The sequence below is a fragment of the Pleurodeles waltl genome, chromosome 5 (assembly GCF_031143425.1).
Source record: "Pleurodeles waltl isolate 20211129_DDA chromosome 5, aPleWal1.hap1.20221129, whole genome shotgun sequence".
Lineage (NCBI taxonomy): Eukaryota > Metazoa > Chordata > Amphibia > Caudata > Salamandridae > Pleurodeles > Pleurodeles waltl.
In genome coordinates, this window is record NC_090444.1 from 997,243,595 (window position 1) to 997,271,378 (window position 27,784).

General features: G+C 42.5%; 1 protein-coding gene across 2 annotated transcripts in view; it reads left to right on the forward strand.

The window, feature by feature from the left end:
* Positions 1-27,784, forward strand: part of ENPP3 (ectonucleotide pyrophosphatase/phosphodiesterase 3) — a 709,815-nt gene that overhangs the window by 270,508 nt on the left and 411,523 nt on the right. For both annotated transcript variants that reach the window (XM_069235161.1, XM_069235162.1), the window contains exons 7-10: positions 3,642-3,739; positions 11,604-11,683; positions 13,646-13,765; positions 25,700-25,809. In XM_069235161.1, coding sequence (XP_069091262.1) covers positions 3,642-3,739; positions 11,604-11,683; positions 13,646-13,765; positions 25,700-25,809 — 408 coding nt within the window. The remainder of the gene's footprint in view (positions 1-3,641; positions 3,740-11,603; positions 11,684-13,645; positions 13,766-25,699; positions 25,810-27,784) is intronic.

Genomic DNA, 27,784 nt, shown 5'->3' on the forward strand with positions numbered 1-27,784 from the left:
GCCTGTTGGGATTCATCATCCTGGAGGTGGTGGCTATGTGCTGGCCAGCATCGTAATGTGCTGGTTGGACGGCCAAGGTTGTGGCGGACTGAACACCACCGCAGGAATGCCATGGACTGCCATACTTGTAATTAGGCCCTAGGTCTCAAATGTGGAACAAAATCAGTAAGAAATTGAGCAGTCTAGAAAGTCTTCTCTGGCTCACCCACAAATTCAGTGGTTTATATAGGAACTTTCTCCATAAGAAAGCACTGAAACTGTAAAGCTGGCATGGTATGTGAAAAATGTTTACATTTTCAACAAATCACATGAGTATTAAGAATCAACATATAACATTGGCACTAACCTACTACATGAATATTAATTCGGCTGTTCTGTCCTAATGTTAACTAAAGGTGTCAGAACACACTAATTACATATGAAAAGTGAACAATTGTGAATGCATGTAATACCATGTGCAAGTGGAAGGTTATTGAATTTGTTACTAAAGGTTCTTCTAGGAGGATTTCTTTGAGAACAGGCTCATTTAGACATAAACAAATCCACATCTTGTTGCATGTAGTGTCAGGCACAAATATAAACAGATAATAAATTGAGGTCTAGTTAGCCCCTAAGCCACAAACTAACCTCTCAAAGAAAATGTGTTTCAATTGTAGTATCCTAATTATGTCAATATACATATGTTGATTCAAGTGTAGATACATTTCTCTGCACACTATTATCAATATACACTTTGATCTAAACACATAAAAGCCTACCTATATGTAATATGTAACCAAACCCACTAAATGTTGATTAAAATAAAAAGGTTAGTCAAGATGAATAGTTTTTTTAATTATTGTTTGAAAATTACTATTTTAAAATATGCATTTTTTAACCGTCTACTAATGTTGCATAAAAATAAAAAAAGTTTAGTAGAGGCAAATAGTTTTTTAAAATGATTATTTGAATTTTTATATTTTAAATTATATTATAATTAAATTATTGTACTATTTAATACAAATATAGTTTGCTGAGTTTATGTGCTGTAAAATGATTTCATTATTTCCAGCTGAATAATAAATATTTTAGATATATGTGCATATATAATATGCATTTAAACATTGTTTTTGAATTTCCTTTAAAGAATAATAATGTTTATTATTTTCTCTACTCTTTCCATAAAGGAGATTTCTACCTCGCTGCATTAGATCTCCACCAAAGGTGAAAATACGCCAGTAGCAACTTCACACTAATACATTCTGTTGTAGGAGGTTCAATCTCTCAGTTGAGGGGATGGAGACATGTAAGAGTAGACTTAGGTGTAAATGTTCACTCAGAAATGTTGAATAGCAAAAAAGTGCAGAGCTACCGCTAGGTGTAGGAGTGAATAAACGTGATTCCATACAGATGTGTATATTTGCCTTAGTGTATCAGGCCCAGTGTTTTGTGTTTCATCATCAATGGTGCCTGAATATTGTATGGTTTCATTTTGGTTCCATCACAACATGGTTACATAACAATGCAGTCAATGCACATAAGGTAAGATGAAAGAGCCAACCCATGGGGGCCAGGAAGCTCTTCTTAGTGCAGTGCATAACACTGTGGTAGTGTAATGAAAATGGCAACCTTAAGGGACACTGAGTGCATGGGAATATTTTTTTTTTTTAAACAATATACCCAAGCACAAATTGATTCTCTCCACTCTCCCTAAATAAGGTCAGTGAAGAGCACTTATTAGAAGAAATGAACAAGCATTGCTTGGAGCAGAATTCTTTAGCATTGTTCCATGAGGGATGATTAATCCTAGCTTTTCAGGACAACATTTAGGACCAGATTTGTGTACCTCTCACACGGCGCAGTGTGACATCCAAAACTGCTGCGCTGCTTTATGTGACAAGGAGAGAGCAGAAAAGCACGATATCTACAGACATATGGATCTCTCCTCCTAGCTCCCTAGCACTGGAACACAATCAGGCTGCCGAGCACCACACACACACCTTTGCACCTTATTGTAAAGATGTTTGCATGAGTCTAGCATAGATTTTGTACTGGAAGTAGATCCTTGCAGTGCAAAATACCAGGCTTAGACTAACTTGAAAACGTTTCCTACTTTGTATGTGTGCTGTACAGTGCAGAACACATGTAAAGTGGGAAAAGATGGGATAAATAAAAGCATTTCTTCTTTTTAATGCCTGCTTTCAAGGGGCATTTGTTTTTGGTGCAGACCCTTGTTTACTATTGTTAGTAGATAGGGTTTTGAGTAAAAAATCATGGGTTGTTACACTGGGATGCACATGTATAACCCATAGAAGGCACATACTATGGAGAGTAATACAAAGCACCACTTGGAGCTGATTTGTACTACTTTTACTTTCATACACAAATTCAATATGCAATGGTTTGTAAATTCTGAAAAGGATTATGGGTTGGGTCTGCGTTTTAAAAGTAACGCAAACCAGATGCGAAACCTTTAGAAATCTGGCAGTGAATATGTCAATTGCTCACAATGAAAGAGCAATGGGAAGGGGCAAGCAGGCCATTTGTTGAATGCCGACCATTCAGCTCCGTAGGTAAACACAGCAATCAAAAGTATTTCAAGGTCTGCCCCTCAAATGCAATTGATTAATCTCAACAAAATAGCTCAAAGGTCCCCCCTTCCTTCACCCCATGTAAAGGATCATCCTGTAGGCAGAGATGGTTAATTTCTTGTACATGAACCAGACTAAAAAATAAACATTGTCTGAACATCCCTGCTGAGCCTCTTGTAAATTAACCGATTTACAGAACGGTGGGCAAGAGAAAATATACACAAAAAATGGTTAAAAAAAAACAACTAACGAGTGACTCCCATTACATCTTGGATATCTTCCTGTCAAGTGTTGCTATTTTGCCACTTTCCGAATTAGAATCAAATCACAGATTTTTCAGGCTCACCATCGTGTCAAGATTCTGGGGGTCATTACAACCCTGGTGGTCCTGGACCGCCAGGGTTGTTTTGGCGGATTTCACCACCAGCAGGCTGGTGGTGAAATCCCTGGTATTACGACCACTGCAGAAGTGCTGCGTCGCACCGCCGGGACCGGCGGTTTCACGCCACTTCAGTCCCGGCGGGAGTAATCCTCCAGCGCTGCCCTGGGGATTACGAGTCCCCCTCCTGCCAGCCTTTTCATGGCGGTTTGCACCGCCATGAAAAAGCTGGCGGAAAGGGGAGTCACGGGGCCCCTGCCACGGCCCGTGCATCTTTTCACTGTCTGCTATGCAGACAGTGAAAAGCGCAACGGGTGCAACTGCACCCGTCGCACGGCCGCAACACCGCCGGCTCCATTTGGAGCCGGCTCCTGTGTTGCGGCCGAGATCCCCGCTGGGCCGGCGGGTGGAAACCAGGTTTCCGCCCGCCAGCCCAGCGGGGATCTCCTGATGGCTGCGGCGGGAGTGCGGCCGCATTGGCGGCCGCCCGAGGTCGTAATGACCCCCTATATCCTTTCATTGATTGCTTGACAACTATGCAGAATCCATATTATTAGCATCTGACAAATATATTTTTGAACCAATAATATGGGACTATTAATATGGACAATGTCTACAAAACTGCAAATTGTACTTCGTTTGAATAAATCAGAAAAAATATATCTTACAATTCAACTTTTATTTAATTTCAGGTTTACTCTTCCACCGGTAATTCTGTTCTCACTGGATGGCTTCAGAGCAGAATATCTACAGACCTGGAGCTCACTGATGCCAAATATTGAAAAACTCAGTAAGTAACCATGAAGTATTAGGCATTATTAAATGGAATGTTGGGAGTTCTATTGAGGGCAGTTTAGTGGGTAAGGCCAATAACGGTTGGTATAGGCCTTCTTCTCCAACATTCTGATTTTTGGCTTTCAGTTTCTGTACTTTTAATTTAAAACATTCTGCTCTGAGTGAGTGAAATGTTCTAATACCATTTTATCCCTTGTGCCTTAGGCTGTACTAGTTGTTGAGGATAACTGACACAATATTGGAATTAACAATATAGTGTAACAGAAATATTCTGCCAAAATTATTGTTTAAAAAAATATTCTTTTCCTATCCTTATAAAGGTAAGTACAAAAATATTGAAAAAACATTGTTTCACGCTAATATTTTTAGAAACATACAAACATATAGGGGGTCATTTTGACCCTGGCGGTACGGGACCGCCAGGGCTAAAACGACGGAAGCACCGCCAACAGGCTGGCGGTGCTTCCAGGTGTATTACGACCGCGGCAGAAGCGCCGCGGTCACACCGCCGGGCTGGCGGTATTCTGCCACTTTTGCCCCGGCGGTGTTAATCCGCAGGGGATTACGACTCCCCGACCGCCAGCCTTTTTCTGGCGGTTTGCACCGCCAGGAAAAGGCTGGCGGAGCGGGGAGTCGTGGGGCCCCTGGGGGCCCCTGCACTGCCCATGCCACTGGCATGGGCAATGCAGGGGCCCCCTGACAGGGCCCCATGCAGCTTTTCACTGTCTGCTATGCAGACAGTGAAAAGCGCAACGGGTGCAACTGCACCGGTCGCACGGCTGCAACACCGCCGGCTCCATTTGGAGCCGGCTCCTATGTTGCGGCCATGATCCCCGCTGGGCCGGCGGGCGGAAACCAGGTTTCTGCCCGTCGGCCCAGCGGGGATCTCCAAATGGCCGCGGCGGGGGTTGCGGCCGCATGGCGGTCAGATCAGCCGCCCGCCAAGGTCGTAATGACCCCCATAGTGTCTTAATATACATAAATATATATTTACATATATAATCCTTGAAACTTAAATCTCTCAAAGGTTCCCAGCAAGAACGCCAACACTGAAGGTGCTTGCAGTGTAACTTTTATTAAAGTGCTTTCGTGCTCACTGGCGACGCATTTCGGCCTTATATCACAGCTCCATTAGAAAGCGCATGTAACATAAGTGCAAAAGGCAGCAACAATAGACTAAAGGAAATCTATTCAGTGTTTGAATTTCATTATTTTCTATATACTCTGCAATTCAATATAAAATAGCCCTTATTTCAATACAAAAGTAGTAAATAATTACATAAAAGATATATATAAAAATATATTTCTTTCACTATTTACAAAAGATCTAATTTTGACTGGAGTATAGCTAATACATTTTTCCCATCCAAAAATACAATCTCTTTTATATTATAACTCATATTTAAATTTGCCATACATCACATTCAAATACTGGCTATCTATAGCACAATTAGATCCCATTCATGGAAGGCTCTCTTCTTCATGCAACTAGCATTACAACAATTTGACCTAATGGCTAGGACCCTTATATAATACAACCTATGCATCAACCTTAATATCCGTCATTATGCCCATGTGCGCTCTACTAACATTATAGTCCTATCCTATACTTTGTTTCAGCACAATGAATTATTGCTTTGTATTTTTTAATTTCCCTCTCTGTGCTCCTCTTATCAGCCCCCTCCTATTTCAAACACATTCTTGAGTTTTCCTACCCAGATACAGCCTATCACTGCAGTCTCTCCATGTCTCGTCCTTAAGTGCTTGGTGCTCTAGTGAATTATAAAAATGTTTTGTCAAAACAATATCTCTCCTGCCTCTCTTCTTCTTAAGGAAAGGGATGAAGACTCTCCTCAAAGGAGGGTGTGCATGTCTTTCTCAACATTCAATCCTCCCAGGCTTTTTGTGTTGAGTTCTATTATGTAGTGGGATTCTAACTGCCCTAATGTTCTCTCCAGGTTACAACCCCTTATATTTCTTGGCACAGAATCTACAACATAAGAAGTTAGAACCCCCACTTCACTGATAGGGTTTTTTTCAAAGATGCGCCCTCCTGGATACATTCTGTATTGCTTAGTAATGTATGTCTTAAGTGTTGTAGAATTATTTTGTGTACATGGAGAGTAGTGCTGCCTACATACAGAAGCATACAGGGACACTTTGACACATAAATAGCAAATTCAGTTTTACAATGATAAAAACCTTGAATCTGCCTTTTATTCTTAGTCAGAGGCAATTCCAGTTCCTTTGCATTTACTCCATATTGGCATGCTTTGCTCTTATCAAATTTTCTAAAGCCTTTCAAACCTCCCTGCCAGTTATTCTTCTTAAAGCATTCTGGTGAGGTTTTGACCAATTGGTCTCTCATTGCGTGTGCTCTTCCGAAAGTCACACCTGGTCTCCATGGTGCTTCATTCCCTATGATGGGATTATTTTTGACCAAATGCCAGTATGTCTGCATTATCTTATGGATTGCACCCTTTTGTCTGTTATATTTAGTGATCAATCTAAACTGGGAAAATCTTCCCTCTTCCTTTTTCTTCTTGCTCTTCTCTCGAAAACCAGCTGTTCTCTTGTCTTGTTTCTCGCTTTACTAATTGTTCAATAATCTCTGAGGTGTAACCTCTTTCCCTGAACCCTTGAGACATATCCTTTAAGGCCTGTTCCGCCTCATGTTCCTCACTGCAGTTTCTTCTAACTTTCAGGGATTCTCCACAAAGAACAGTTCTCAACAAATTCTGTGGCTGATGACTTGCATGTAAGATTATATTCCCTGAGGTTGGCTTTATGTACAATTTAGTTTGTAATCTTCCTCCTTTCACATATAATGCCAGGTCTAGGAAAATCAATTCACCTCAGTTTTATTGATCGTGCTGGTGAAATGTAAATTAAGAACATTGTTATTTAATTTCTCCACAAATCTCCTGGCTTCATCCAACAGGCCTTTCCTTATTGCAAAACTATCATCAATAAATCTGCACCAAAAGATAACATTTTGGGACCATTCAACCTGATGTTCTTTTTGGAGCACCTGCTCCTCCCACCAGCCCATATGCAAATTTGCATAACAGGGGGTGAAGCAGATACCCTTCACTTTGCTTCCGATCTGCTTGAACAACTCATTTTTAAAGAGGAAAATATTGTTTTCCAAACAACTTCTAGACATTGTGAGTAGCATCCTAGTATGCTTCGACAACCTAAATGATATAGTGCTCAAAAACTGTTCCATAGCTCTTAACCCATCTACATGCTTAATGCTTGTGTAAAGGGTTGTTACATCTATCATCATCAATACATACACATCTTCCCACAGGATGTCAAAAACCTTTCCCCAAAAATCTCCTATTTCTTGTATATATGATGGCAAACTACTGACAAAATCTCTAAGGAAGTTATCTATATATCTTGATGTAATTTCAAATGCACTCTCTATAGCTGAAGTGATTGGGTGACCTGGAGGATTGACCATGTCTTTATGTGTTTTAGGTATCAAGTAAAACTCTGGAGTTCTTGCATATGCAATTTTCAGCTGGTGTTCCTCATAACTTAATAGCTTGTGATTAAGCCAATCATTCAATTCATCACTAAACTGTTTCTTAATACTCTTTAATGCATCATTCAACACTCTCTCATAACATGACAAAATGTTCCATTGCTTATATGCTTCAGTTAGATACTTCTTCCATCGGTCACAAAACAATATTCCCCCCCTTTATCGGAGTTTCTGATTACACATTCATTCTGGTCGAACAGTTTTTTCATACACTCTTAATATTCCTTGAGATGATTATTTCACCCCTTTTGGTTCTTTTTAGTGCTACTATACAAGTTCTTTAGTTCTTGTGTGACCAACTCACTGAACAGATTAATTCCATCTTTAGGGAGGCATGGAGTAAATGGTGGGAAGGCCGAGCTCCAAGACGTTTAAAAATACTCACATGGGCATAATGACGGGTATTAAGGTTGATGCATAGATCGTATTTTATAAGGAAACTAGCCCTCTTGGTTTAAATTGTTGTAATGCAAGTCTCATGCAGAAAAGAGCCCCCGTGAATGGGATCTAGATATCCAGTATTTGAATGTGATGTACTGCAATTTAAATATGTTATAATATAAAATAGATTGTATTTTTGGATGGGATATACCTATTAGCTATGGTACAGTGATTATTGTTGCACATGGATGGTTTCAGAGTGATCTGTCAAGCAGGGGCTAGGAAAACGTGGGCTCAAAAAAGGTTGCGTTTCCCATGTTAATTTCCATAGAATTCTTTATACATGACTACAAGCCGAACATTCTGGATGGAATTACACCAAATTTGGCAGAAAGCTAGCTGTCGGTATGCAGATTACGGTTTGGTTTATTTGAAATAAATCTGTTCAGTAGTTTTTGAAAAATGTATGGAAATTCAAATTTGTATATCCCTGGCCGCAAGGTATTCACGTACAAAGACGAACTTGTGCATGGAAATGCACTGCTCTGATTGGCTATAAACACTTCAAACCAGGAAGTGTTGGCAGCCATCTTGGGACTAGGCTTGAGACTCGTCCCAGAAAAAAAGTAAAAATAAATTAAAAGGGGCCACAGTAGAGAGACCCTGACCCCTTAGGACTGTTGGGGGGGGGGTGTTCCAAAGGGACCCCCATAGCAAAAAAACATTTTTTTATTTTTTTTTCCACAAGTTTGTGAGCTTCTTGAATTTGTGGCCAAATAAAAAAAATAAAAAAAACAAGCACAGGCTCCCGTGCTTGTTTTTTTATAGGCCCCCGGGTGGGCAGGTCCCGGGGGCATTAATAATTTTGTGTGGGGGGCATTCTGGCCCTCCCACAGCTCTGGGGACTGCCACCTCCCGGGGTTCTCCTTTTAACATATGCACGAAGGCTGTGGTCCCTTGTGCCCCGGGGACCGCCACCTCCCCACGGGAAAACATCCGGAACAGTGAGTCCAGAACAACAATGTCGTTTACATTGCAAGCGGAATGACGCTTGCCGAAACAATGCAGCACTTTTTCTCTGCCTTAACCACCCATGAGCTGAACACTGCATATGCATGGTAAGGCAGAGGAAAAGGGACAGTGCATCAGGAGAGGATGCGGTCAGGTAAATGGGGCAGGGTTGGGGGAGTTGGGCCATTTTTTTAAGTGGTGGGGGTGGGAGGTCAGGGTAGTTATGTTTTTTAGGGTGGGTGGGGGGTCATGGTAGTTATGTTTTTAGGGCACGTGGGGGGTCAGGGTAGTTATGTTTTTAGGGTGGGTGGGTGGTTGTGGTAGTAGTGTTTTTATGGTGGATGGTGAGGGTCAGGGTATTTGTGTTTTTAGGGGGTGGGACAGCAGGATAGTTGTCATTTTAGGGCAGTTGGGGGGTCAGGTACTTGTGTTTTTAGGATGAGGGTCAGGTAGTTATGCTTTTAGGGTGGGTGGGGGGTCTGGCTAGTTATATTTTTAGGGCAGGGCGGGGTAGTTGTGTTTTTAGGGTGGAGTCTGGTTGTTATGTTTGTAGGGCAGGCATGCCATTTTTTTTTAAGGGGCGGGAGTCGGGGTAGTTACGTTTTTAGGGCAGGTAGTTGAGGTAGTTATGTTTTTAGGGCAAGTGGTGGGGGTTGGGTTAGTTCTGCTTTTTAGGGCAGGTGGTGGGGGTTGGGGTAGTTTCTGTTTTTTAGGGTGGGTGAGGTGGCGGGGTAGTAGTGTTTTTAGGGCAGGTGGGGGGTGGGGTAGTAGTGGTTTTAGGGCTGGTGGGGAGCGGGGTAGTTATGTTTTATGGCACTGATCGGGTAGTTATGTTTTTAGAGTGGGTGGGGGATCAGGGTAGTTGTGTTTTAAGGGTGGGGGTCAGGTAATTATGTTTTTAGGGCGGGTGAGGGGGTGGCATGCTAGAAACATCCATGCCATTCCACACATGACTTTAATAGGCATGCTTTTACAACGAAAAATTGTTGTAAAGGCATTTGTGGTAAAGGCCTGCATGGAAACAATGCGGTCGTTGTTTTCACCATGTTGTTCAGGCACGCATGGCTCTCGCATTAGTTGTTCCATCATACATTCCTCTGCAGGGCTTCCAGTTAAGTATATGCGGGGGGCTCACGGCCCCTCCACCTCCTGGGGAACACCGCCCCTGTGCTTTGTTTTAAATATATGTGGGAGGACTGTGACCCCCGCTGCCCTGGGGACCGCCACCCCCCAGGACTTCTAGTTAAATATATGAAGGGGGGCCATGCCCCACCTGCGCCCCTGATACCACCACTTACGGGGGCATTAATTAAAGTATATATGGGGGGCCCCTGGTGCTCCCACGCCCCGGGGACTACAACTCTCCAGGGCTTCTAATTAAATAATGTGGGGGGACCATGGACCCCCCACCCCAGGGACCAACCCCCCCCCCCTGGCAAAGTGTAATAAAAAGAGAAGGGGGACCTTTGGGACCCCCAAGTCCTGGGGACCACCAGACCCCGGGGCTTCTAATTAAATACATGTGGGGTGTGATAAAGGTGTGTTTTTGGGGCATATTATAGGTTTTAAATGATTGTGCGTCACCATGCATGATAGTCGTGAAAATTCGTGAATGTTCACGAATTATTCGCAAATGTGGAAAAATTTGAAAGAAAAACCACAGACTCATTCACACACTACTTCATTCACTCACACACCCACTCAAACACTCATACACCCACTCACAGATCCACTGACAGACACAGTGGCCAACCTGTGCTGCCCACGGCCAGAAGATGTTCGTAGTGAGGGGCATAGAAATTCACTGAAAAAAACAAAGGTTACAGGGATGTTATAGTTAGGTTCTGAATGTACTCATACAAAACCATAGAAATTCAGCATTTATAGTTAGAGTTCTTTTAAGTAACTATAACTCATGTCCTAAGGTAACTATAACTCGCGCCTTCGCCATGCGCACCTAATTACTCCACATATTATATCATTGATGAGATCTTGACTGGCATTTTTGATATTATCACTATAACATTTGGCATAAAATGATTGATAAGAAAACTGTGCATGGCAAGGGTGCGAGTTATAGTTACCTTAGGGCGCAAGTTATAGTTACTTAAAAGAACTCTTTCTGTATCAAATTCCTTTTCAGGTATTTCTGTCTCCGAATACTTACAACTCAATATTTTTTCAAATACCAGTTGTTGAAGGGCCTCTCCCTTAAGTCACATTCAGGGCCTTTAACAACCTGTATGACCATTGACAGTTGGCTATAATATGTGTATGATATATGTATATCATGATAATTTTACTAAGACCTCCAAGACGTTACCTAAGCTGAACTGTAGCCCAAAATAATGGAATATTATCAGCAGCAGAAAACTAAATGAGTCCTTCTTAGTCCTCATTAGAATTTCAAGAGGTGCAGTTTCCACTGTAAGCAAACATAAGGCCTGATGTACGAATTTTCCATTTGCAAAAAGTAGTTGCAAATTGTTTGCCGACTTTTTGCAAATGGAGAGGAATTTTGATTCCCAACCAATGTACTAATAGGTCTGTTCACCAAGTTCTGAATCATAGTAAACCTCAATTCATTAATGTGCTTGAGGCAGGTCCCAAATTGTGACCCACTATGATTATCTAGAGTCACTGGCATGGTGGCTTGCTAGGGCCTGTGATGCCTTTTAAATAAAGCAATCTTTTATTTTAAATGCAGCCCATTTTTCACAAAAGAATGAATGTCTTGTCTTGCCCAATGTTTTCAATTAATGCTTCTTATGCTTATTGCTCCCATCCACCCCTGTGCATAGTTTAATTTATAGACTTTTTATGTCTATTTTTGTTCCTCTAAGTGAGTAGCGTGATGTACAGATCCAATATCACATGTACTGGTTACAAGCATAATGTATCTGTTATGTTACAGAGACGTGTGGAACACATTCAAAGTACATGAGAGCCGCATATCCAACAAAAACCTTCCCAAACCATTACACCATTGTCACGGTAAGTGCTTCTTGGTAGAATCTTAAACTGAATCTTGGACTCTTTTCTGAACTCAAGAATATTCATTTGAGAGAGTTTCTCCAGGTGCCTGTGGCAGCCAGGCAGTGTCCCAGATGGCAAAGCCAAAATGGCCGTATGAAGACTTGTGGAATGAAATCCTCCAAGTATTTCGTAGCACCTCCAGGGCTTTATTTTAAGTGGTGTTTTGTCCACGTGCTGAGGTTGCAAAGCCACTAATGATTGGTATGGTTTTAAAACTTATCAACTGTTTAGTTGGATTGACACTCGATTGTTCTACTTCAGATCAATCGATTGTTACTATCTTTCTTATTTGTAAAATGTTACTAATTGTCTTCTTAGCTTTATTTTTAATTTTTCCTATCTTAAACAGTGAGTTGTTCAAAATAAATAGGGTCCATTGTTTCAACATTGCGGCTATGTTTTCCGAGGACGTTTTAGTGAAAGCACAAATTACTTTTTTGACAAATATCAAACCACACCAATCTTTAGTCCAGATGATACTTCCCTAGATAGAAACAATGTTTGACTACCATGTGCAATAGATTACAGAATACGTTAGAAAGGTTTATTGGCACTTGCCACACACCCAACACCCACGAAATATTGACAATGCACAGCGGAGCATCTAAAGCAATTATTTACGTGGATTACCTACACAAATCATAAACCAAAGGATTACATTACTGCGTGGAAACCATATTTAAATTGTTGATGCCATTGAGTCAATAACGGATCAGACTAATCACAAGAGGATCACAAACTCTGGGCCTCATTTACAAGGCCCGTGGCACAGGGTGGCAGAGCAAGTGCCTTGTTGGGCCACCCATCGACACTGGGAAAGGGCAGAAATGTGCCGTATCTACAAGATATGGCACAATTCTGCCCTCTCCCCCTGCGCTGGTGCACACATTGCTGCAATTCACCAATGCAGGCACTGTTGTACCATGGTGCAGGGGTGCCTGCTTTATGGGGATGATTGTTCAGAACGCAGCACACATAGAAAGAGGAACAATGGGGAGAAATAAATATATTTTTCCCCGATGTGTCACTCTTACCCCCTGAGGTGGTGTAGGATTCTGACGGATTCACAGACTACTAAATCTGGGAATGCATCAGATTCCTTTGGGCTCCATGGGTGTTGCATGGAAACACCCCGAGTAACACGCATGGAACGCCCCTTTCACGCAGTGTTATGCGGGAAAGGGGTCCATATTCACAAGGCCATGAAAAGCCAAGCAAGGTGGCTTTGCGCTGCCTTGTAAACATGGGCTGTCACTCTGCGCCACCGGAGCCTTTAAAAAAATGTTGCTCCAGTGGCTCAGTGAGCTGCTAGGGCCTCCTAAATGAGCCCCTCTGTGCAACTGTGAGCTGCCCAGAAACAGCTAGTTGATGCCATGCACCTCTATAATATATCCTCATCAAACAAATGTATAAATAAACTATCCCCTTGAGATAAGTGGAGCACAGCGTCAGAGAAAAAAAACACGGCTGCTACAAATACTTTTCTAAACCACAGTGCTGTAGAGTCAGAAAATGAGCGTTCAAATACACGAAGCATCAAGGTAAGAAATCAAGGTTCCTCTACTCCGCCTTCATATCTTTAGCAACAGTTCATGTGTTCCTATATGAGCTGGCAAAATGTATAAAACGCCTAGTACAAAAAATGCATTGTTTCTTATTTAATCTCCAGAAAGCATCTATCGATTATTTTAAATTCTTGGGGTTTAGGTGCATTTCTATAGTTGAGGGTTTTAAACTTTTGCCAGTCCTTGGTTGTGTTGTAAATAGTGAGTGAGAAATAATCGTTGGCAAAACGGAACTATTCTTTTGCAGTGGAAAATGCATACTGTTAGAGCACCAGGGATCAAATGTCATAATAATACACACGATGTTACTGGCTCTCTTAACCTTTAGGTAATGCTGTGTATTGTGTGTCTTCAGGGATTGTTTCCAGAATCTAATGGCATCATTGACAACAGCATGTATGACGTCACCCTGGACAAGTCATTTTCTCTTTCTGGGGATGAAAAGTTCAATGAGACCTGGTGGAGGGGTCAGCCGGTATGTTGTTTTGGTTATCAATTATTTATATATGATACATTGGATTCTGTAATCACTTTATAAATGTCTGTCTATGATTTAATTATAATTGGCGACTTCTGACACAGTCAAGAAAAGTTATTACAGTGGAGTTCTGACAATGCCTGATGCCAGAGCCAGCAGCCGAGATGAAAGTCAGGTTCAGGTCAGGGAGCATAATTACACAGCTAATTAAAGGAACAATAATGGAAAGTTGCTTTTCTTTCTTCAGCTTTTTTCGTTTAGCTTACACTGACAAACAGAGAGAACATGTTTCTTTTTTTTGCACTCATTGGAGAGTTAGGAAAAAGCTAGAATCCGTTTGCATGCTTCTACACTTTCCGGGCTAATGCCGATTTTATTTTCATTTAAAACTGACTTGTATTAACTGTTAATAGTATCTATTTGCAAAAAAATATGTAACAGATTTTTGTTGTGCTTAATTTTGCATTAGAGGTTTTATTTTTTCTTCAGTTTGCACACATGCTCGCTCTTTCATACGAAAGAGCAATGCACAAAGGTTTTAAGTGGTTTGTGGGAAAGGTGATGGTGTGATCATGTATTATATGGGATAAAGTACCCCCTAACATATATGATAAGGATATTGCAAGTCACTTTGAAGTTCCATAACCTTATAAAGGAACTCAGCCTTCAACCTTATTCCTCTACATACTTGTGGAGTTTCTCTGTCACATGCAATATCCTTATAATGTATGGCAGGGATACTTTATCCCGTATGAAACAGGGTATTCGCAGAAGGCATGCTGCAAATGTAATAACTTTTAGGTCCTTATCTAGTTACTATAAAATGAGTCACTATAAGTGAGCTACATTAACATGATATTTAATGTCCTTCTAAATTGTAGATGAAATCACATCAGGGTCTCAGGAACATGAGAAAATAGTTTTATACAAGCATGCCTGCTTCACGGAATCGGCGGCCTCTTACCGATGTGGGCTAAATTTTGGGACAAAGATTAATTACGAATGCCATGCTTCACAGTTTTGCTTTCACGCCCACACAAGTGTAAAAAATTAATAAATAACAAGCTTATAGATTGTCATCATGTCGTAATAATCATGGGCCATATAAATCTCTCTCTCTCTCTCTCTCTCTCTATATATATATATATATATATATATATATATATATATATATATATATATATATATGCCTATATATATATATATATATATACATACATATATATCCAGCATAACTTCTCCGTATGAAGCCTGAATCACAACAGGGCGGCATTGGCGTTGCAGGGATGGAACACCCTCGCTGAACAGCACAAACAGACTTCTCCCAACAAAAGAAGTGCAGCTTAACTTGCAGCAATGAAAGGCACTTTATTCACCATCTCCAAACAGCGATAACAAACTATAATTCCTGACGCGTTTCGGCTATCAACATAAGCCTTAATCATAGGTGCATAGTTCATCCGATTTGAAAATGACCACGTGGTAAAACCGACCACCTTTATATCCTGTGGTCTTAAAGTCCCAAGATCCATTTATATTATAACGCATTCAATCCTGGCTATGATCATTACGCTGTGCCTTTACTGTGTCATTATTTAATGTCCAAATATGCTGCAGTTGTATATCTTTATGTGATTATCGTGTATTGTCCCATTAGCACATGTTCCCAGAGAGTTTTTGAGCGCAATTCTAGTAATACATTGGCCTCATTATCCATCTTCTATCAGTTTCTTTACTGACATATTTATTCCTCAAACACTGTCAAAAACATTAAATTATATTTGCAGTGTCAATTCCTTGAATAAAGTGATATGCTATTTTGAAACTTCATGCAATGTCCATGTATTCGAACTGCAGGGGACAGAGATAGGAAGGGTGCTAAAGCAGTCTAGGGATGTCCACTGTGGCTACTTTCTTCTAGGAGGCACTGGCTCGATTAAAGTATGGTGAAAATTATATTAACGGATGTTGATGGATATAGGTCACATTCACCCAACCATCTTTAGTGCATCAACATGTTTCAGCCAAATATATGTTGCCCAGGTCGGCCGGCGACCATTGTCAAGATGTAAAGTCTCTGGCTCACCTTGAGAAATTCTTATGATTAGACACTACAACATACATACTATATGTACAGGGACACTGGTGCATCCAACATAAAAAATAAATGATAATAAATGTGAAATCTTTCCACCAGAAACTTTCTGTGGGTGAAAGAATATATCATAAGTCACTTTTCAATAAACAACTCAGATTCACAGCAGAATTTGTTTAGTTCATGCACACAAAATTAGTCTATCCATACACAACATTAAGTGAGGCGTAGCAACAATGTGTGGCAATGGGTGTTAGTCAATCATTCATTGCAGTGATCATACGCTTACCCCAATGTTGTGGAAAATGTTCTCAGCACTGGCATTCATGGGAGCGTTTCCCTGTAGGCACAGACTGAAAATTGAACACCTTAACTCAATTAGACTTTCGATGTGCTTAGTGCAGAGTACTAGGATAAATAGCAAAATAAACTTCCCCACCCAAAACAACTTTTCGAATTATGAAATGTGGACTATCTTCACCATTCAGATGAGTTAAGTCTCGCAGTTTGTGGTAATAATCTGGGCGACCTTTTAATACATTATTGGGAAATTGGTGTGTGAAAATAACAATATTCAGTAATGGGTGCCAGAAAATAAAGCCTCATAACAGGTTTCACTTACTTAATTAAAGAACAAATGGCTATGGGCATGGGTTGACTGCCAAACATGGCAGCAGCACCTCAACTTAGCTCTGTGTGGTCACCCATTAATTCAAAGCAAGCCTGGCCACATTGAGTTGTGGATGTGAACACTTAAGTTCCTTGTAGCCCACAGTACTGAAGGAGAGGGTGAGCGCTATTTGAAGCTGCTGGGGCTGTCCTGAGTGCTGGGCAGAGACGACAGACTTCAGCGAGCCGGCATTAAAGCTGCTGCGCAGAAGCCCTAAAGAGATGGTAGGGAGCACCGGTGCCTCTTATGATACATACTGGGCATTCCCTCCTCCACTGGAAGCATTTACAGTTCAGGGCCTCCTGCTGTGTTGCGTCCTGCAGGCAACTGGCCCAGGGAGCCCACCTCTGGTACGAGCCCAGTTGTGCCTCCCATGCATGGCTGGACCCCGAGGCAGAGGAGAAGGCCGAATGCCCTGAGGGATGACTATGAAGTGCTAGACAGGGGGTGACACTGGTGGCCTGTGCGGGGAAAGTGGACTTCCTCCCACCCCCCAGAAGACGATTACCAGACAGGCAACCATCTGGAGGGAGAAGGAGTGTGCAGGTAAGGGGCCTGTGGCCTGCACCGGGTCAGGGGTTACCTGAACTCCCCTGTCAGGATGGGCAATTGGCACTTGGTCGCTGCTGAAACTTGGAGTCGGGCCCTTCAGACCATCTTGCAGGTGGGCCATGTGGCCAAAACTGAACCAGTGGCACAGTGCTAGGGACTACTTGGTGACCTGGGGCCAGGGTTGCGCGGCGGCCTTGGACGGGTGCGGGTCCATATTTCCTTTCTCCAGAGAGGCAGCACGGGCAGTGGCCTCAGGGCAGGGCCTTCCCTTTGCATCTTGAGGGGCTGGGAGCTCATATTTGGCAAAAATCTAACACCTGGGCTCACACTCTGCCTGGGGACTCCCCTTCCTCTGATGGACAAACCCTGAAGAGCATGCACTGCAACGGTGAGACACAAGTGCAGTGTTCTGATTGAGAGGACCCTGAAGAACGGACATAGACAGTGCGGTTGGGGGCACCACATAGTCTAGCACCAGGGACAGAAGCAACACATAGCCCTGCCCAAGGTCCATTAATTGTTCCTTTCCAAACTCCCGGGTGGGTTGGTGGCACCCAGTGATATTCAACATGTGACCCCCATTAGGGGGCTGCACTAAGAGTGTGTGTGCCTGCTGCGGAAGCAGCTAGGCTAGGTCCAGGTGCGGCTTGTGGCTGTATTTCCACTGGCATTATTTGACCAGAAGATTGGCTAATGCCAGTGCCCCTGTAGATCCTCTTGGGTCGTGGATGAAGGGGACGGCACAGGCCGCTGACTACCTGTGCCACCCTATACACATGGTTGTGGGGGGTTTGGCGGGTCAATAGAGGTACCTAATATCTAGCAGCGGCAGACGTGGACCCACGGCTATCCCAGGCCAACATGGTGAGTGATAAAATGCCCCCTGCCATCAAGAAAAGCACAATGAACAAATAGGATCAGAGGGATCTGCTTCTGGAGTGCACACACGAGGGGGCTGCCCCAAACAATGCCATGCTGTTGGCAGCAATTACCCAGTTGCATGATATGAGCTTTGGGCTCAGATGTCACCCTGCTCAGACAGGACCTCAGGAGAGCCGTTAAGTAGATTACAGAGGCCGAATCAAGGGTCACCAGGGTAGAAGACACAGTCAATGCCCTACAACACAAGGTAACCACACTCGCAGCCATGACCAGGGAGATTGGGGCCAGGGTGGATGAGGCCAAGGGCAGGGACCCGCACAATAACTTGATGGTTGTAGGCTTTGCTGATGGGGGTAAGAGCTAATCAATGAACACTTTCCTCAACCAATGGCTTCTCTCTGTGATGTCCTCAGAGGCCCTATCTTCTTGATTTGTAGTTGAGCAGGCTCAAAGGGCGTTGGTGCTGCGACCTCCTCCTGGGGCTTGGCCATGACCATCGATTGCCAGAATATTGGACTGTAGGGACAGAGATGCAATCCTTAAGTTTGCACAGCTGCAAGAAAGGCCACCCCCCCAATCTCAACACATAATGATATTTCCAGACTATATTAAGATGGTACAACAACAACGCCAATCATTCATTGCAGCCAAGCAATAACTTCAAGAACTGAAATTACAATACATGCTCCTCTACCTGGCTCGCCTGAAGGTTCTCTTCAACTCGCAGACCTTTTTTTTCAAGACACCTGAGGAGGTTTTCCGATGGACCGATGAAAAAGCCGTATTGATGCCGCACACCCCACTGGGCATGTACTCAGATTCGTCCAAGGAAGATAGAAGTGATCGTCCAGTAAAGACTCCAACGAAGATGTGCAACAGATCTAAATCATCCTGGAGAAGCTCCCGGCAGGACAGAGAAACTTGAGTTGGGGATGGGCAGCTCCCAGGCCCTCCATTAGAAGGAAAATTGCCCTCACAGGATACTGGTAAAAAAGTTTGAGCCTGATGATGTCCACAATGCATGTAGTGGTCCAGGTCATTTATGACCGTGTATCCTAGAGGCAGTGGTTCCATCGTCTCTGGTGGTTTAAGCTTGTTGGGTATGGGGATCCCTTGGGACAGGCTGGGCAGGGTCCTCTCTTGGGGCCCTGAATTGACCTGCCCTGCAACAGATACTTCTAGTTTCTGAAGTATGGGGGAGGTTGGGGAATGTTTTTTGCTGTTTTGTGTTTAACATGTACTGATCTGCCGCATGCTCTTCCCCCCATAGTGCCCACTATGATACTAAAGCTCCACCCTAAAACACCATGGGACCTACAGAGTTAGATAACCCACTGGCCACATCCCTGTAATATGGAATGTCCATGGCATCCTAGAGAAGATTAAACAGGGAGGCAGTTTGAAAACCTGCTAAGGGGCTGAGGGCACACATCCGGCTGCTACAGGAAATACATCCCCTGGGATCCAAGAGCCCCTGCCTGGCCAGATATGGCTACAATCAGCTGTTCCATTAGTGGTTGTGAGGGATTGCTGGGGTACAGGCATTCTGATTCAGCTTATGTCCCCTTCATACATATTAATACATGGGCACACCATCATGGTAGGTACACAATAGTCACAGCACCCTGTCGAGTGAGACCCTCACACTCCTATGTGTATATGCCCCTACCTCTCTCAGTTGGTCCTTGTTGACCTCGTTGCAGCTTGTGGGGTGCTCTCTTGGTGGGCCTGATGGGGATGGGAGTTGTCTGGATCAGCATAATTGATCCCTTGGTGGACAGATGGAGTGCTTGAGGGGCCTCTACTGGGACTGCTGTGTTCGGCCGGGGGGGCAGATGTGCAAGTTCTTGTTAATGTTTATAGGTATGTCAATATTATCTTCCTGTGTTTCTTTGCGGGCACATGAGGCCATAAATCATTGTCAAAACTCAAGAAAATATGTTATGAAAAAAAGAACAAATGGCTCCTGTTTTTGCCCTGCAAACCCTCTGCTGGTAGCTACGAGGGCCCACCTGCATCCCTTTATTTTCTCGGTCTGCTCCATGTCCTGGATGCATCGCCTTTGTGTATCACATGACGTGTGACGTAAGGGCATTCTCACTGCATGGTCATTGCGCCAGACAAAGCAGCTTTGTTTGATATGAAATGAAAATACTCAAAGCATTATATTCAGTTTAAAACATGTTCATCATAGTCAAGTTCAGTAAGATGCAATAGGTTATTCGCTCTGTGGGGAACCCCGGTGATGGTCCAGAGCCTGTAGAGTGTTAACTGGTTTTCTTTAGGTCTTGCGTCAGCTAATCACCATGGATTCTCGTATTCTCAAATGCAGACCGCATCCCTTTTTTTCACAGCCTTTGACATTCCTGTATCTATGAAAAACCCTGATTGCCAGGGAAAATATTTCAGTGTGTTCATAGGATGCCACAATATATTGTCATTTAGCTCTGTCATATGTGTTATAATCTTATAGATCCAGCATTGTTCTCTTTTCCAAAGTATGGATTTAGAATTGGTACTGTTTGCTGCAATATTAGGTTTATCAATGATGATGCATTGGAGATAATTCTTAGAAAGATTTGTCTCTAAATGCAGGTTTATAAGCGTAATAGCTAATATTCTCAATATCTCAAACCGCAGGGGCAACGTATAAGGTAAATAACCCCCTCAGAGTAACCTCGTCCATGTATGTTAAATAACATGCCTTTCTCTTTCTGATGTGCTTATACTGAAGATGTGTACAAGCGTTCTAATTGATACGTCATCTTTGTAATCAAATACATTCAAAATCAATAATGTACAAAATAGGCTTGTAAACCATGAAAATCATCAGCTGTTTCACTTTTGGACTTCTTGTTTTGGATCTCTGCTGTGGTGTGGGATCCCATAATGGAGATTAATCTACTGAAAGCTTTGTGTGAAAATACTTTTGACCTATGACCTGTTTAGCTCACCTTTCAAAACAAGGACCACTATTTTAATCTGAGGTGAGGATCTCAGTATTAGAGTAAATGAACACATGCGTGTTCACACATATGAAAACTGAGTGAAAATAATTTTTGTCTGACCCTGCTGTCATCTGCACACAGGTAGCACTCTTGCAGAGGTGACCCAGATTGAACTGGCTGTAGTGTGCTAAGGCCTTTTAATTTTATTGGGATCCTTTTCATTTTGGCTAAAGTGTAACTCTGTAGTGTCAAAATGTTTTGCACTTTGGATGAAGTGTGCCTAAAACATGCGATTGCATGAAATATAAGGGTCATTGACATGTTCTAATATATCAATTGCTGGGCCACAAACACATACAATGAGTATGCTTTACTGTAAACGAGTTTTTACTTATAGTTCGTTTTTTGGCATATTTCGCAGAGCCAGCCTTAACGAAAGTAATGCTTTGAGCTGCGCTGCTGGGATGGTTACTTGTACTGCTGTCCCAGTGGGCTAATCAAAGGATCCTTAACATAATGGGTCCATTCTAGAAAGATAGTTTTCTCCTGGTAGAAGAAGGGGCCAGCTATAAAATCTCAATGTGGCATGACTGGATTTGTGACTGCCATGTTCTAGGACCCTCAAACTTCTTTGTTAAATCCCTGTACAGAGGAGATCGGCTGAGAAGAAGAGGAATAGGTCGGAGATGTACAAAGTTGCTTACAAATCCCTGTTTGAAGTGTAAAGACCCCCACTCTGGACTTGTTTGTCAAAACTTCTGTGAACTCTGTCTCCAGGCTAATGGACTAGCTGTCTGATTTGCGCTCAGGATCAGAAGAGGGTGGACTTGCTGGGGACCCTGAATGAAGATCTCACATTGGACTTCTGTAGACTGATTGTCTTCTTGGTGCCACATGAGTGAGTTTCGAAGCTCCTCCTGCACAAACTGACATTTTGCAAGTGGATGAAGGCCCAGATGTCTAGAGAATGCAGCCAGTTATAGTAGCTTACTGCGGAGGACTGTGAGTTGCTGCACCATGAAGTCCCAAGTCAGCAGGCCACCATGGCTGTACAGAAGCCCATGGCAGTTCCAGCACCCAACAGCCAATTTGTTGCTAAATAGTGGAATGCAGGAGTACATAAAAGAATGTAAATAGGCAGTAGGAACCATCACCTGCAATATTGGGTGTAAAAAGGCTCCTTATGCCTACTGATGGTACCTGGAGTGATCCACCAGGGGCATTGAACAGAAACCCCATGTAAACTAGCTCCAAAGGACTGTAAATATCATAGAAGAAAGTAGCTGCTCATGCACTTTCTTTGTCTGATTGAGGCTCATGCCCTGAAACCCAAGAAGCATAATCTAATCTCCCAGGTAGTCCATACCCTTGTGCCACCAATGGACTTGAGAGAAACCAAACTATTTTTAATGCCACACATTTGGAGATAAGAGAGACATTTCCCCATGTGTATGGGAAACCCCAGTGTCTGTATGGTGGCCATGTGAAGAAGAGGAGTCCACATTAGGAGTGCTATCTGTAGTACACGAGAATAGGAAACAGACAATGGGGGTCATTCTGACCCCGGCGGTCATGGACCGCCGGGGCCAGGGTTGGCGGGAGCACCGCCAACAGGCTGGCGGTGCCCCGCAGGGCATTCTGACCGCGGCGGTTTGGCCGCGGTCAGATGCAGAAAACCGGCGGTCTCCCGCCGGTTTTCCGCTGCCCATTAGAATCCTCCATGGCGGCGCAGCTCGCTGCGCCGCCATGGGGATTCTGACAGCCCATACCGCCATCCTGTTCCTGGCGGTTCTCCCGCCAGGAACAGGATGGCGGTATGGGTTGTCTTGGGGCCCCCGTAAGAGGGCCCCACTTTGTATTTCAGTGTCTGCTTTGCAGACACTGAAATACGCGACGGGTGCCACTGCACCCGTCGCACCTTCCCACTCCGCCGGCTCAATTCTGAGCCGGCGTCCTCGTGGGAAGGGTCTTTTGCACTGGGCTGGCGGGCGGCCTTTTGGCGGTCGCCCGCCAGCCCAGTGCAAAAGCCAAAATACCCTCAGCGGTCTTTCGACCGCAGAGTGGTATTTTGGAGGGGGGAAATCTGGCGGGTGGCCTCCGCCGCCCGCCAGGGTGAGAATCACCCCCATAATCTCTCCCTAGCTGACAGCAGAAGCATGGTGGGCTGGCACGGAAAACAAGAGATTACACAACCCAAGGTGCTTGCCATGCTGTCCACCACCAGAGTGTTTGAGTACAATGGCAGAATCTGCTTGGTAGAGTGAACATTCTAGTGGTGCATCAGAACTAAAATGAACACAAAGAAAAAGGAAAGATTTCTTTAACGTGGTTGCAGCCGCATCAAGGTGTTGGAAGGCAAGTCCTCGTGGCAAAGGAGTACCCCTTAGACGTTGCCCTGGATAAATTATCTGATTTACTTTTGTTGCTGTCAGAGGGGCGAGGGGCAGGAACACCACTGAGGCCATCATTACAAGTCAGACAGATTGGAATTACTTCATGGAATTTTGCTCTTCTTGATTCATAGAGAGTCAGTTTTTCTACACTATGTTTTATGATGTGAACCATTCCTGTTTCTACTGTACGGTAGTTCTGCAAAATAAAATTACATGAAGCTGTGGATGATTCAGGAATCAAGCCATCTTCCTATCCCTCTTGCCAGAAAACAACTTCCCATTCCCTTTTCTGTTTCCACCACAGTCCTCCTTTCCCCTCTACAACCCCAAGAGATTATAGCAGATAGTAAATGTATGTATTAAACACCATGAATTTGGAAATTTCTTGCGATTTTATAACCAGAATATTGGTCCCACAGGGTAAACCGCTATTCAGTGAGGTTTAATTTATAATTCCACAGTCCTTTGGCCGGTTTACCGCACAGTAATCATGCCATCAGAACTGTGCTCGGACTCAAAATGAGGGCCCTAGTGTTAGAGCAGGTGTTTTAATAAAAATATTAATGAATATTCATGTATTCTGAGTAATGGATTTGAGTAGAAAACAATGACCATACTGACAGGAGAATAAGCTGAAACAATATTGTTACCTGACAAGCCCGATGATGAGAATGGGACAAGAGGAGCCAATCATCGACATGTAAACCGTGTACTAGTAGAAATGTAGATTTTAAGTTTTAGTTTTATTGGACAAAGTGTGAACATGCGATCCCTTGACCTACAGGGACTTGGTAAGTAGTTTTAGGAAATCTAACTTAGCTGGACTGCACCAAGAGGAAATGCGCCATTCTCCTCATTTTTCTTGAGGGTTTGCCTCTATTCTTTCGAACTGCTTAAAGACTTTGCGTTTTCTGAACTTTGATGCTGAATCCTGATGCCTAGCTGACCGAATTGATGTCCTGATGACGAAGAGTGTCACAGCTTCCTGATCCATCCTGAGGCTAGGTATATTGACTAAGATACTGTTTGCTATGTCGATTTGCTTTTCTTTCTAGGTACCAACCGCGCTATTTTGATAGAGACATAGTTAAATGTTTTTCCAAATCTGTGTTGACTAAATTGTTTTGCATGAAGCCCAACATGCCAATTCTAATGTAATGTTAGTTAGGGTCCTCACTAATGAAAGTTCGCTATATGGAGTAAGAATAAATGGCTTTTCTTTGTTGAATCTAATGTATGTGATATCGTTTGCACAATTGTTCTTGTTATTAATTTGCACTGTAACGATAGAATGTGTAGTGGCTCAAGCCTTGATTAGATTACATTTCTATAGGCGCTTTGGACAGCCAGTGTTGTTCTTATTTGTTTATCATTTGATTTTGAGATTATCCTACGTGACATTAGCAATTTTAATATAGGGAAATAAATATTCTAACTTTTACCTAAAGGTGTGGTTATTCATGACTGAAAGGTCATGTTGTGTGACAAATACTGACTCCAATTGATTACTAATGCTATTGATGATCATGGATTATTAATGTTACTGATTGGTTATTGATTATTGATCTGGGTGTACTGGATATATGATGGGAACATCTTAAATACGAGTCAAAAAGTTCATCGACATAGTCGCGTCCCCCTTGTAAGTTTACTTAATTAGGTCTGACACACCAGCACGAGTGGCTTATTTGGTTCTGACCTCCTGCCCTGAGGAGCAGCAGATCTCCACATGAAGGAAGAAAAATGCCAATCTGAGTTTCCAGGGAGAGGAATTAATGACCTTGGTAGAAGCTTTCCTCAGTTTTAAGATGCTTTTACCTGGAATGTAGGACCCTTTGGTGTTTTTGGACCTAATGATTGTTTGGAAACCTGGAGTAAAAGAAGAAATATGTATTTAAAAAGTATATTTTTGTTGGGAAATCAAAGCCAGTGGGTTTCATTTTCTATGGTGGCCATCCAACGTCACAATTATTGTGAAAAATCCAATAGTCTTACGATTCAACATAGTACATGTATTGTTAAAATATGAAGGCAAAATGTAATGTTGTGTTTACTCTTGGTAAAGGCCTACGTTTTCATATTTACATATCCTTAAATCGCTATGGGTCTGTGTAAGGGTATTTTTGCTTTATCTATTACAGATTTGCTGGTGCACAAAAGATTAAAGGAGCCTCACAACTGTTGGGTCTAGACAAAGTTTAGGGAGGAAGTGAGCAGCCTTTTTCTAGGGTACATGTATTGAACACCACCTCGTTTGTGTCACCCCTTGGGAGAGAGTTTGTTTTTCAAATTGCCATTTTGTAAATATTTGTAACTTTGCGTGTACTATTTAGTTGAATGTATAATAAAGCATGAGTATATGTCTTATGGTTTTATTTCTGACTCTTTCAGATCTGGCTGACTGCCATGTATCAGAATTTGAAAGCTGGCACATACTTTTGGCCTGGATCTGATGTCAAAATCAATGGAACGTATCCTAATTTATACAAGCTGTTTAACAAGTAGGCTATTGTTTAACAAATATTGGCTCCTTGACTGGCATGTTTAGATTGGATTCGCCAATCAGAATGTATAATATTGTTTGCCTGATTTTAGCATGTAATATACTCAAGAAATAATACTTTTATAAAATAAAAGTGGTATATTTTTAATGCTATACTTGTTTATGGAATTACTAAATGTGTCACCCTCTAATTGGAAACACACTGTTTTTGGCCTCCTCATTTTAGATTGATGAGCCACATTCTTTAAGAGAATCATAACTCTACTTCCATAACTTTCCTTCTACACTTGGAAGACATATCTTACTTTTTAGGAATTCAGAACGATTCCATGAGTGCAGCTAGGAAGCTGTGATAATCGGAGTTTCCCAGGTGTGCTTTTGAATTTGTTAAGACCATTTAGATCTATGCATTACTATACTTAATACGGCTTTAAGGAAGTGTGTTTATGCAAGTGTAAATGCAATAATTTAGATCAATTGCACTTTAACATCAGGAACGTATTATCCCTTCGTAGAAAGATCTTTCCTTACAACCTCTCTAATGTTGGGGTGGTCCCTCTCCAATCAACTCTAGAGAAGAATACCCCTCTCTCCCAGAGAGGAGTAAATGTCTAACCACGTCTAACGTCCAAATGTGTCACTCAAATGTTTATGAATACCAACAAACACGTTAATTTGTAGATATGCACAAACCTCAGAGGGCATTTGTGCCTTGAAATGACTGCTCCATGGCCATGGGAGATTTACTCATAAATACTTATGAGTGTGAGTCCACTTTGAGAATACCAAGAGTGGATTTGAAATAGTTAAATTAAGACATTTTTGGACCTAAATTGAACTTAAGTGGTTAAACAGCTTTTTGTTTTATCGATCAGCAGGCCTTGTTGTTAAAGCAAATGATCAGAATCATTTTTTTAAACAGTATGTGACAAACAATAGATGCAGAATTCCTCTCGATGATAACTTATGGCACATTTATGACTTTTGTGGGGGCAGGGAAGCGCAGCAAGTGACCTTGATGGGGAAAGGGCAGGAATGCACCGTATTTATCTAATACTTCGCATTCCTGTCCTTTTTCCCTGTGCCGGTGCTGTTTTGGCAGCCTAGTGCCAATGCAGGCACCATTGCATAATGGTGCAAGTGTGCCTGTGTTTTAGGCATGATTGTTTTCATGCAGGAAGGGTCACTTTCCTGCACGAAAACAATCCTGAGAGGCATGTTCCTATTTCTATGTGTGCTGAAAAATGCAGCACACATAGAAGGAGAAAAACATTAGGAGAAATAAAGATATTTCTTCTTGTTAAAGCCACTCCTGGTGAGGCGTATATTTTTGGCACATTCCCAGGTTTACCAGGTTTACCATCGGGAGATGTGTGAAAAATCATGGGAGTTGTGTGGGAACACCCATACATTGCCTATGGAATGACTCCCTTGCACAGATTAATGCAATGCAGCAATTTGCGCTGCGTTGCACACCTTCAGATCTTTTAAGCCATTCAAAGCCACTCAAAGTGGCTTTGTGTGGCTTCAAAAATCTGACGTAAGGTTTGCGTCGCTCTTGCACCACATTATGTGGTGCAAGAGTGACGCAAATCGTGCCATAAATATAGCCCTTAGCCTTTTTCAACATTTTCATTTGCAAAATGAAATCTGAAAATCAGTTTAGTTTTAATCATAAATGTCCCAGCACTTGAAGACATTTGTGACAAGACTCTTGACACAAATGAAAGACATAACATCCTTTCATATAATATCCACTCTTCCCAATATATAATGAACCGTTTTGAAAACTTTAGTAAAGTTGAAACCCTTAACAGCCTTATAGACTTAGGGGCATATTTATACTTTTTGGTGCAAAACTGCACTAACGCGGTTTTGCATCAAAAAGTTTTGCCCCGGCTTGCACCATTGTTGAGTGCCAGCTGGGCACCATATTTATAGAATGGTGCAAGCCAGCTCAAAGGGTAGGCTAG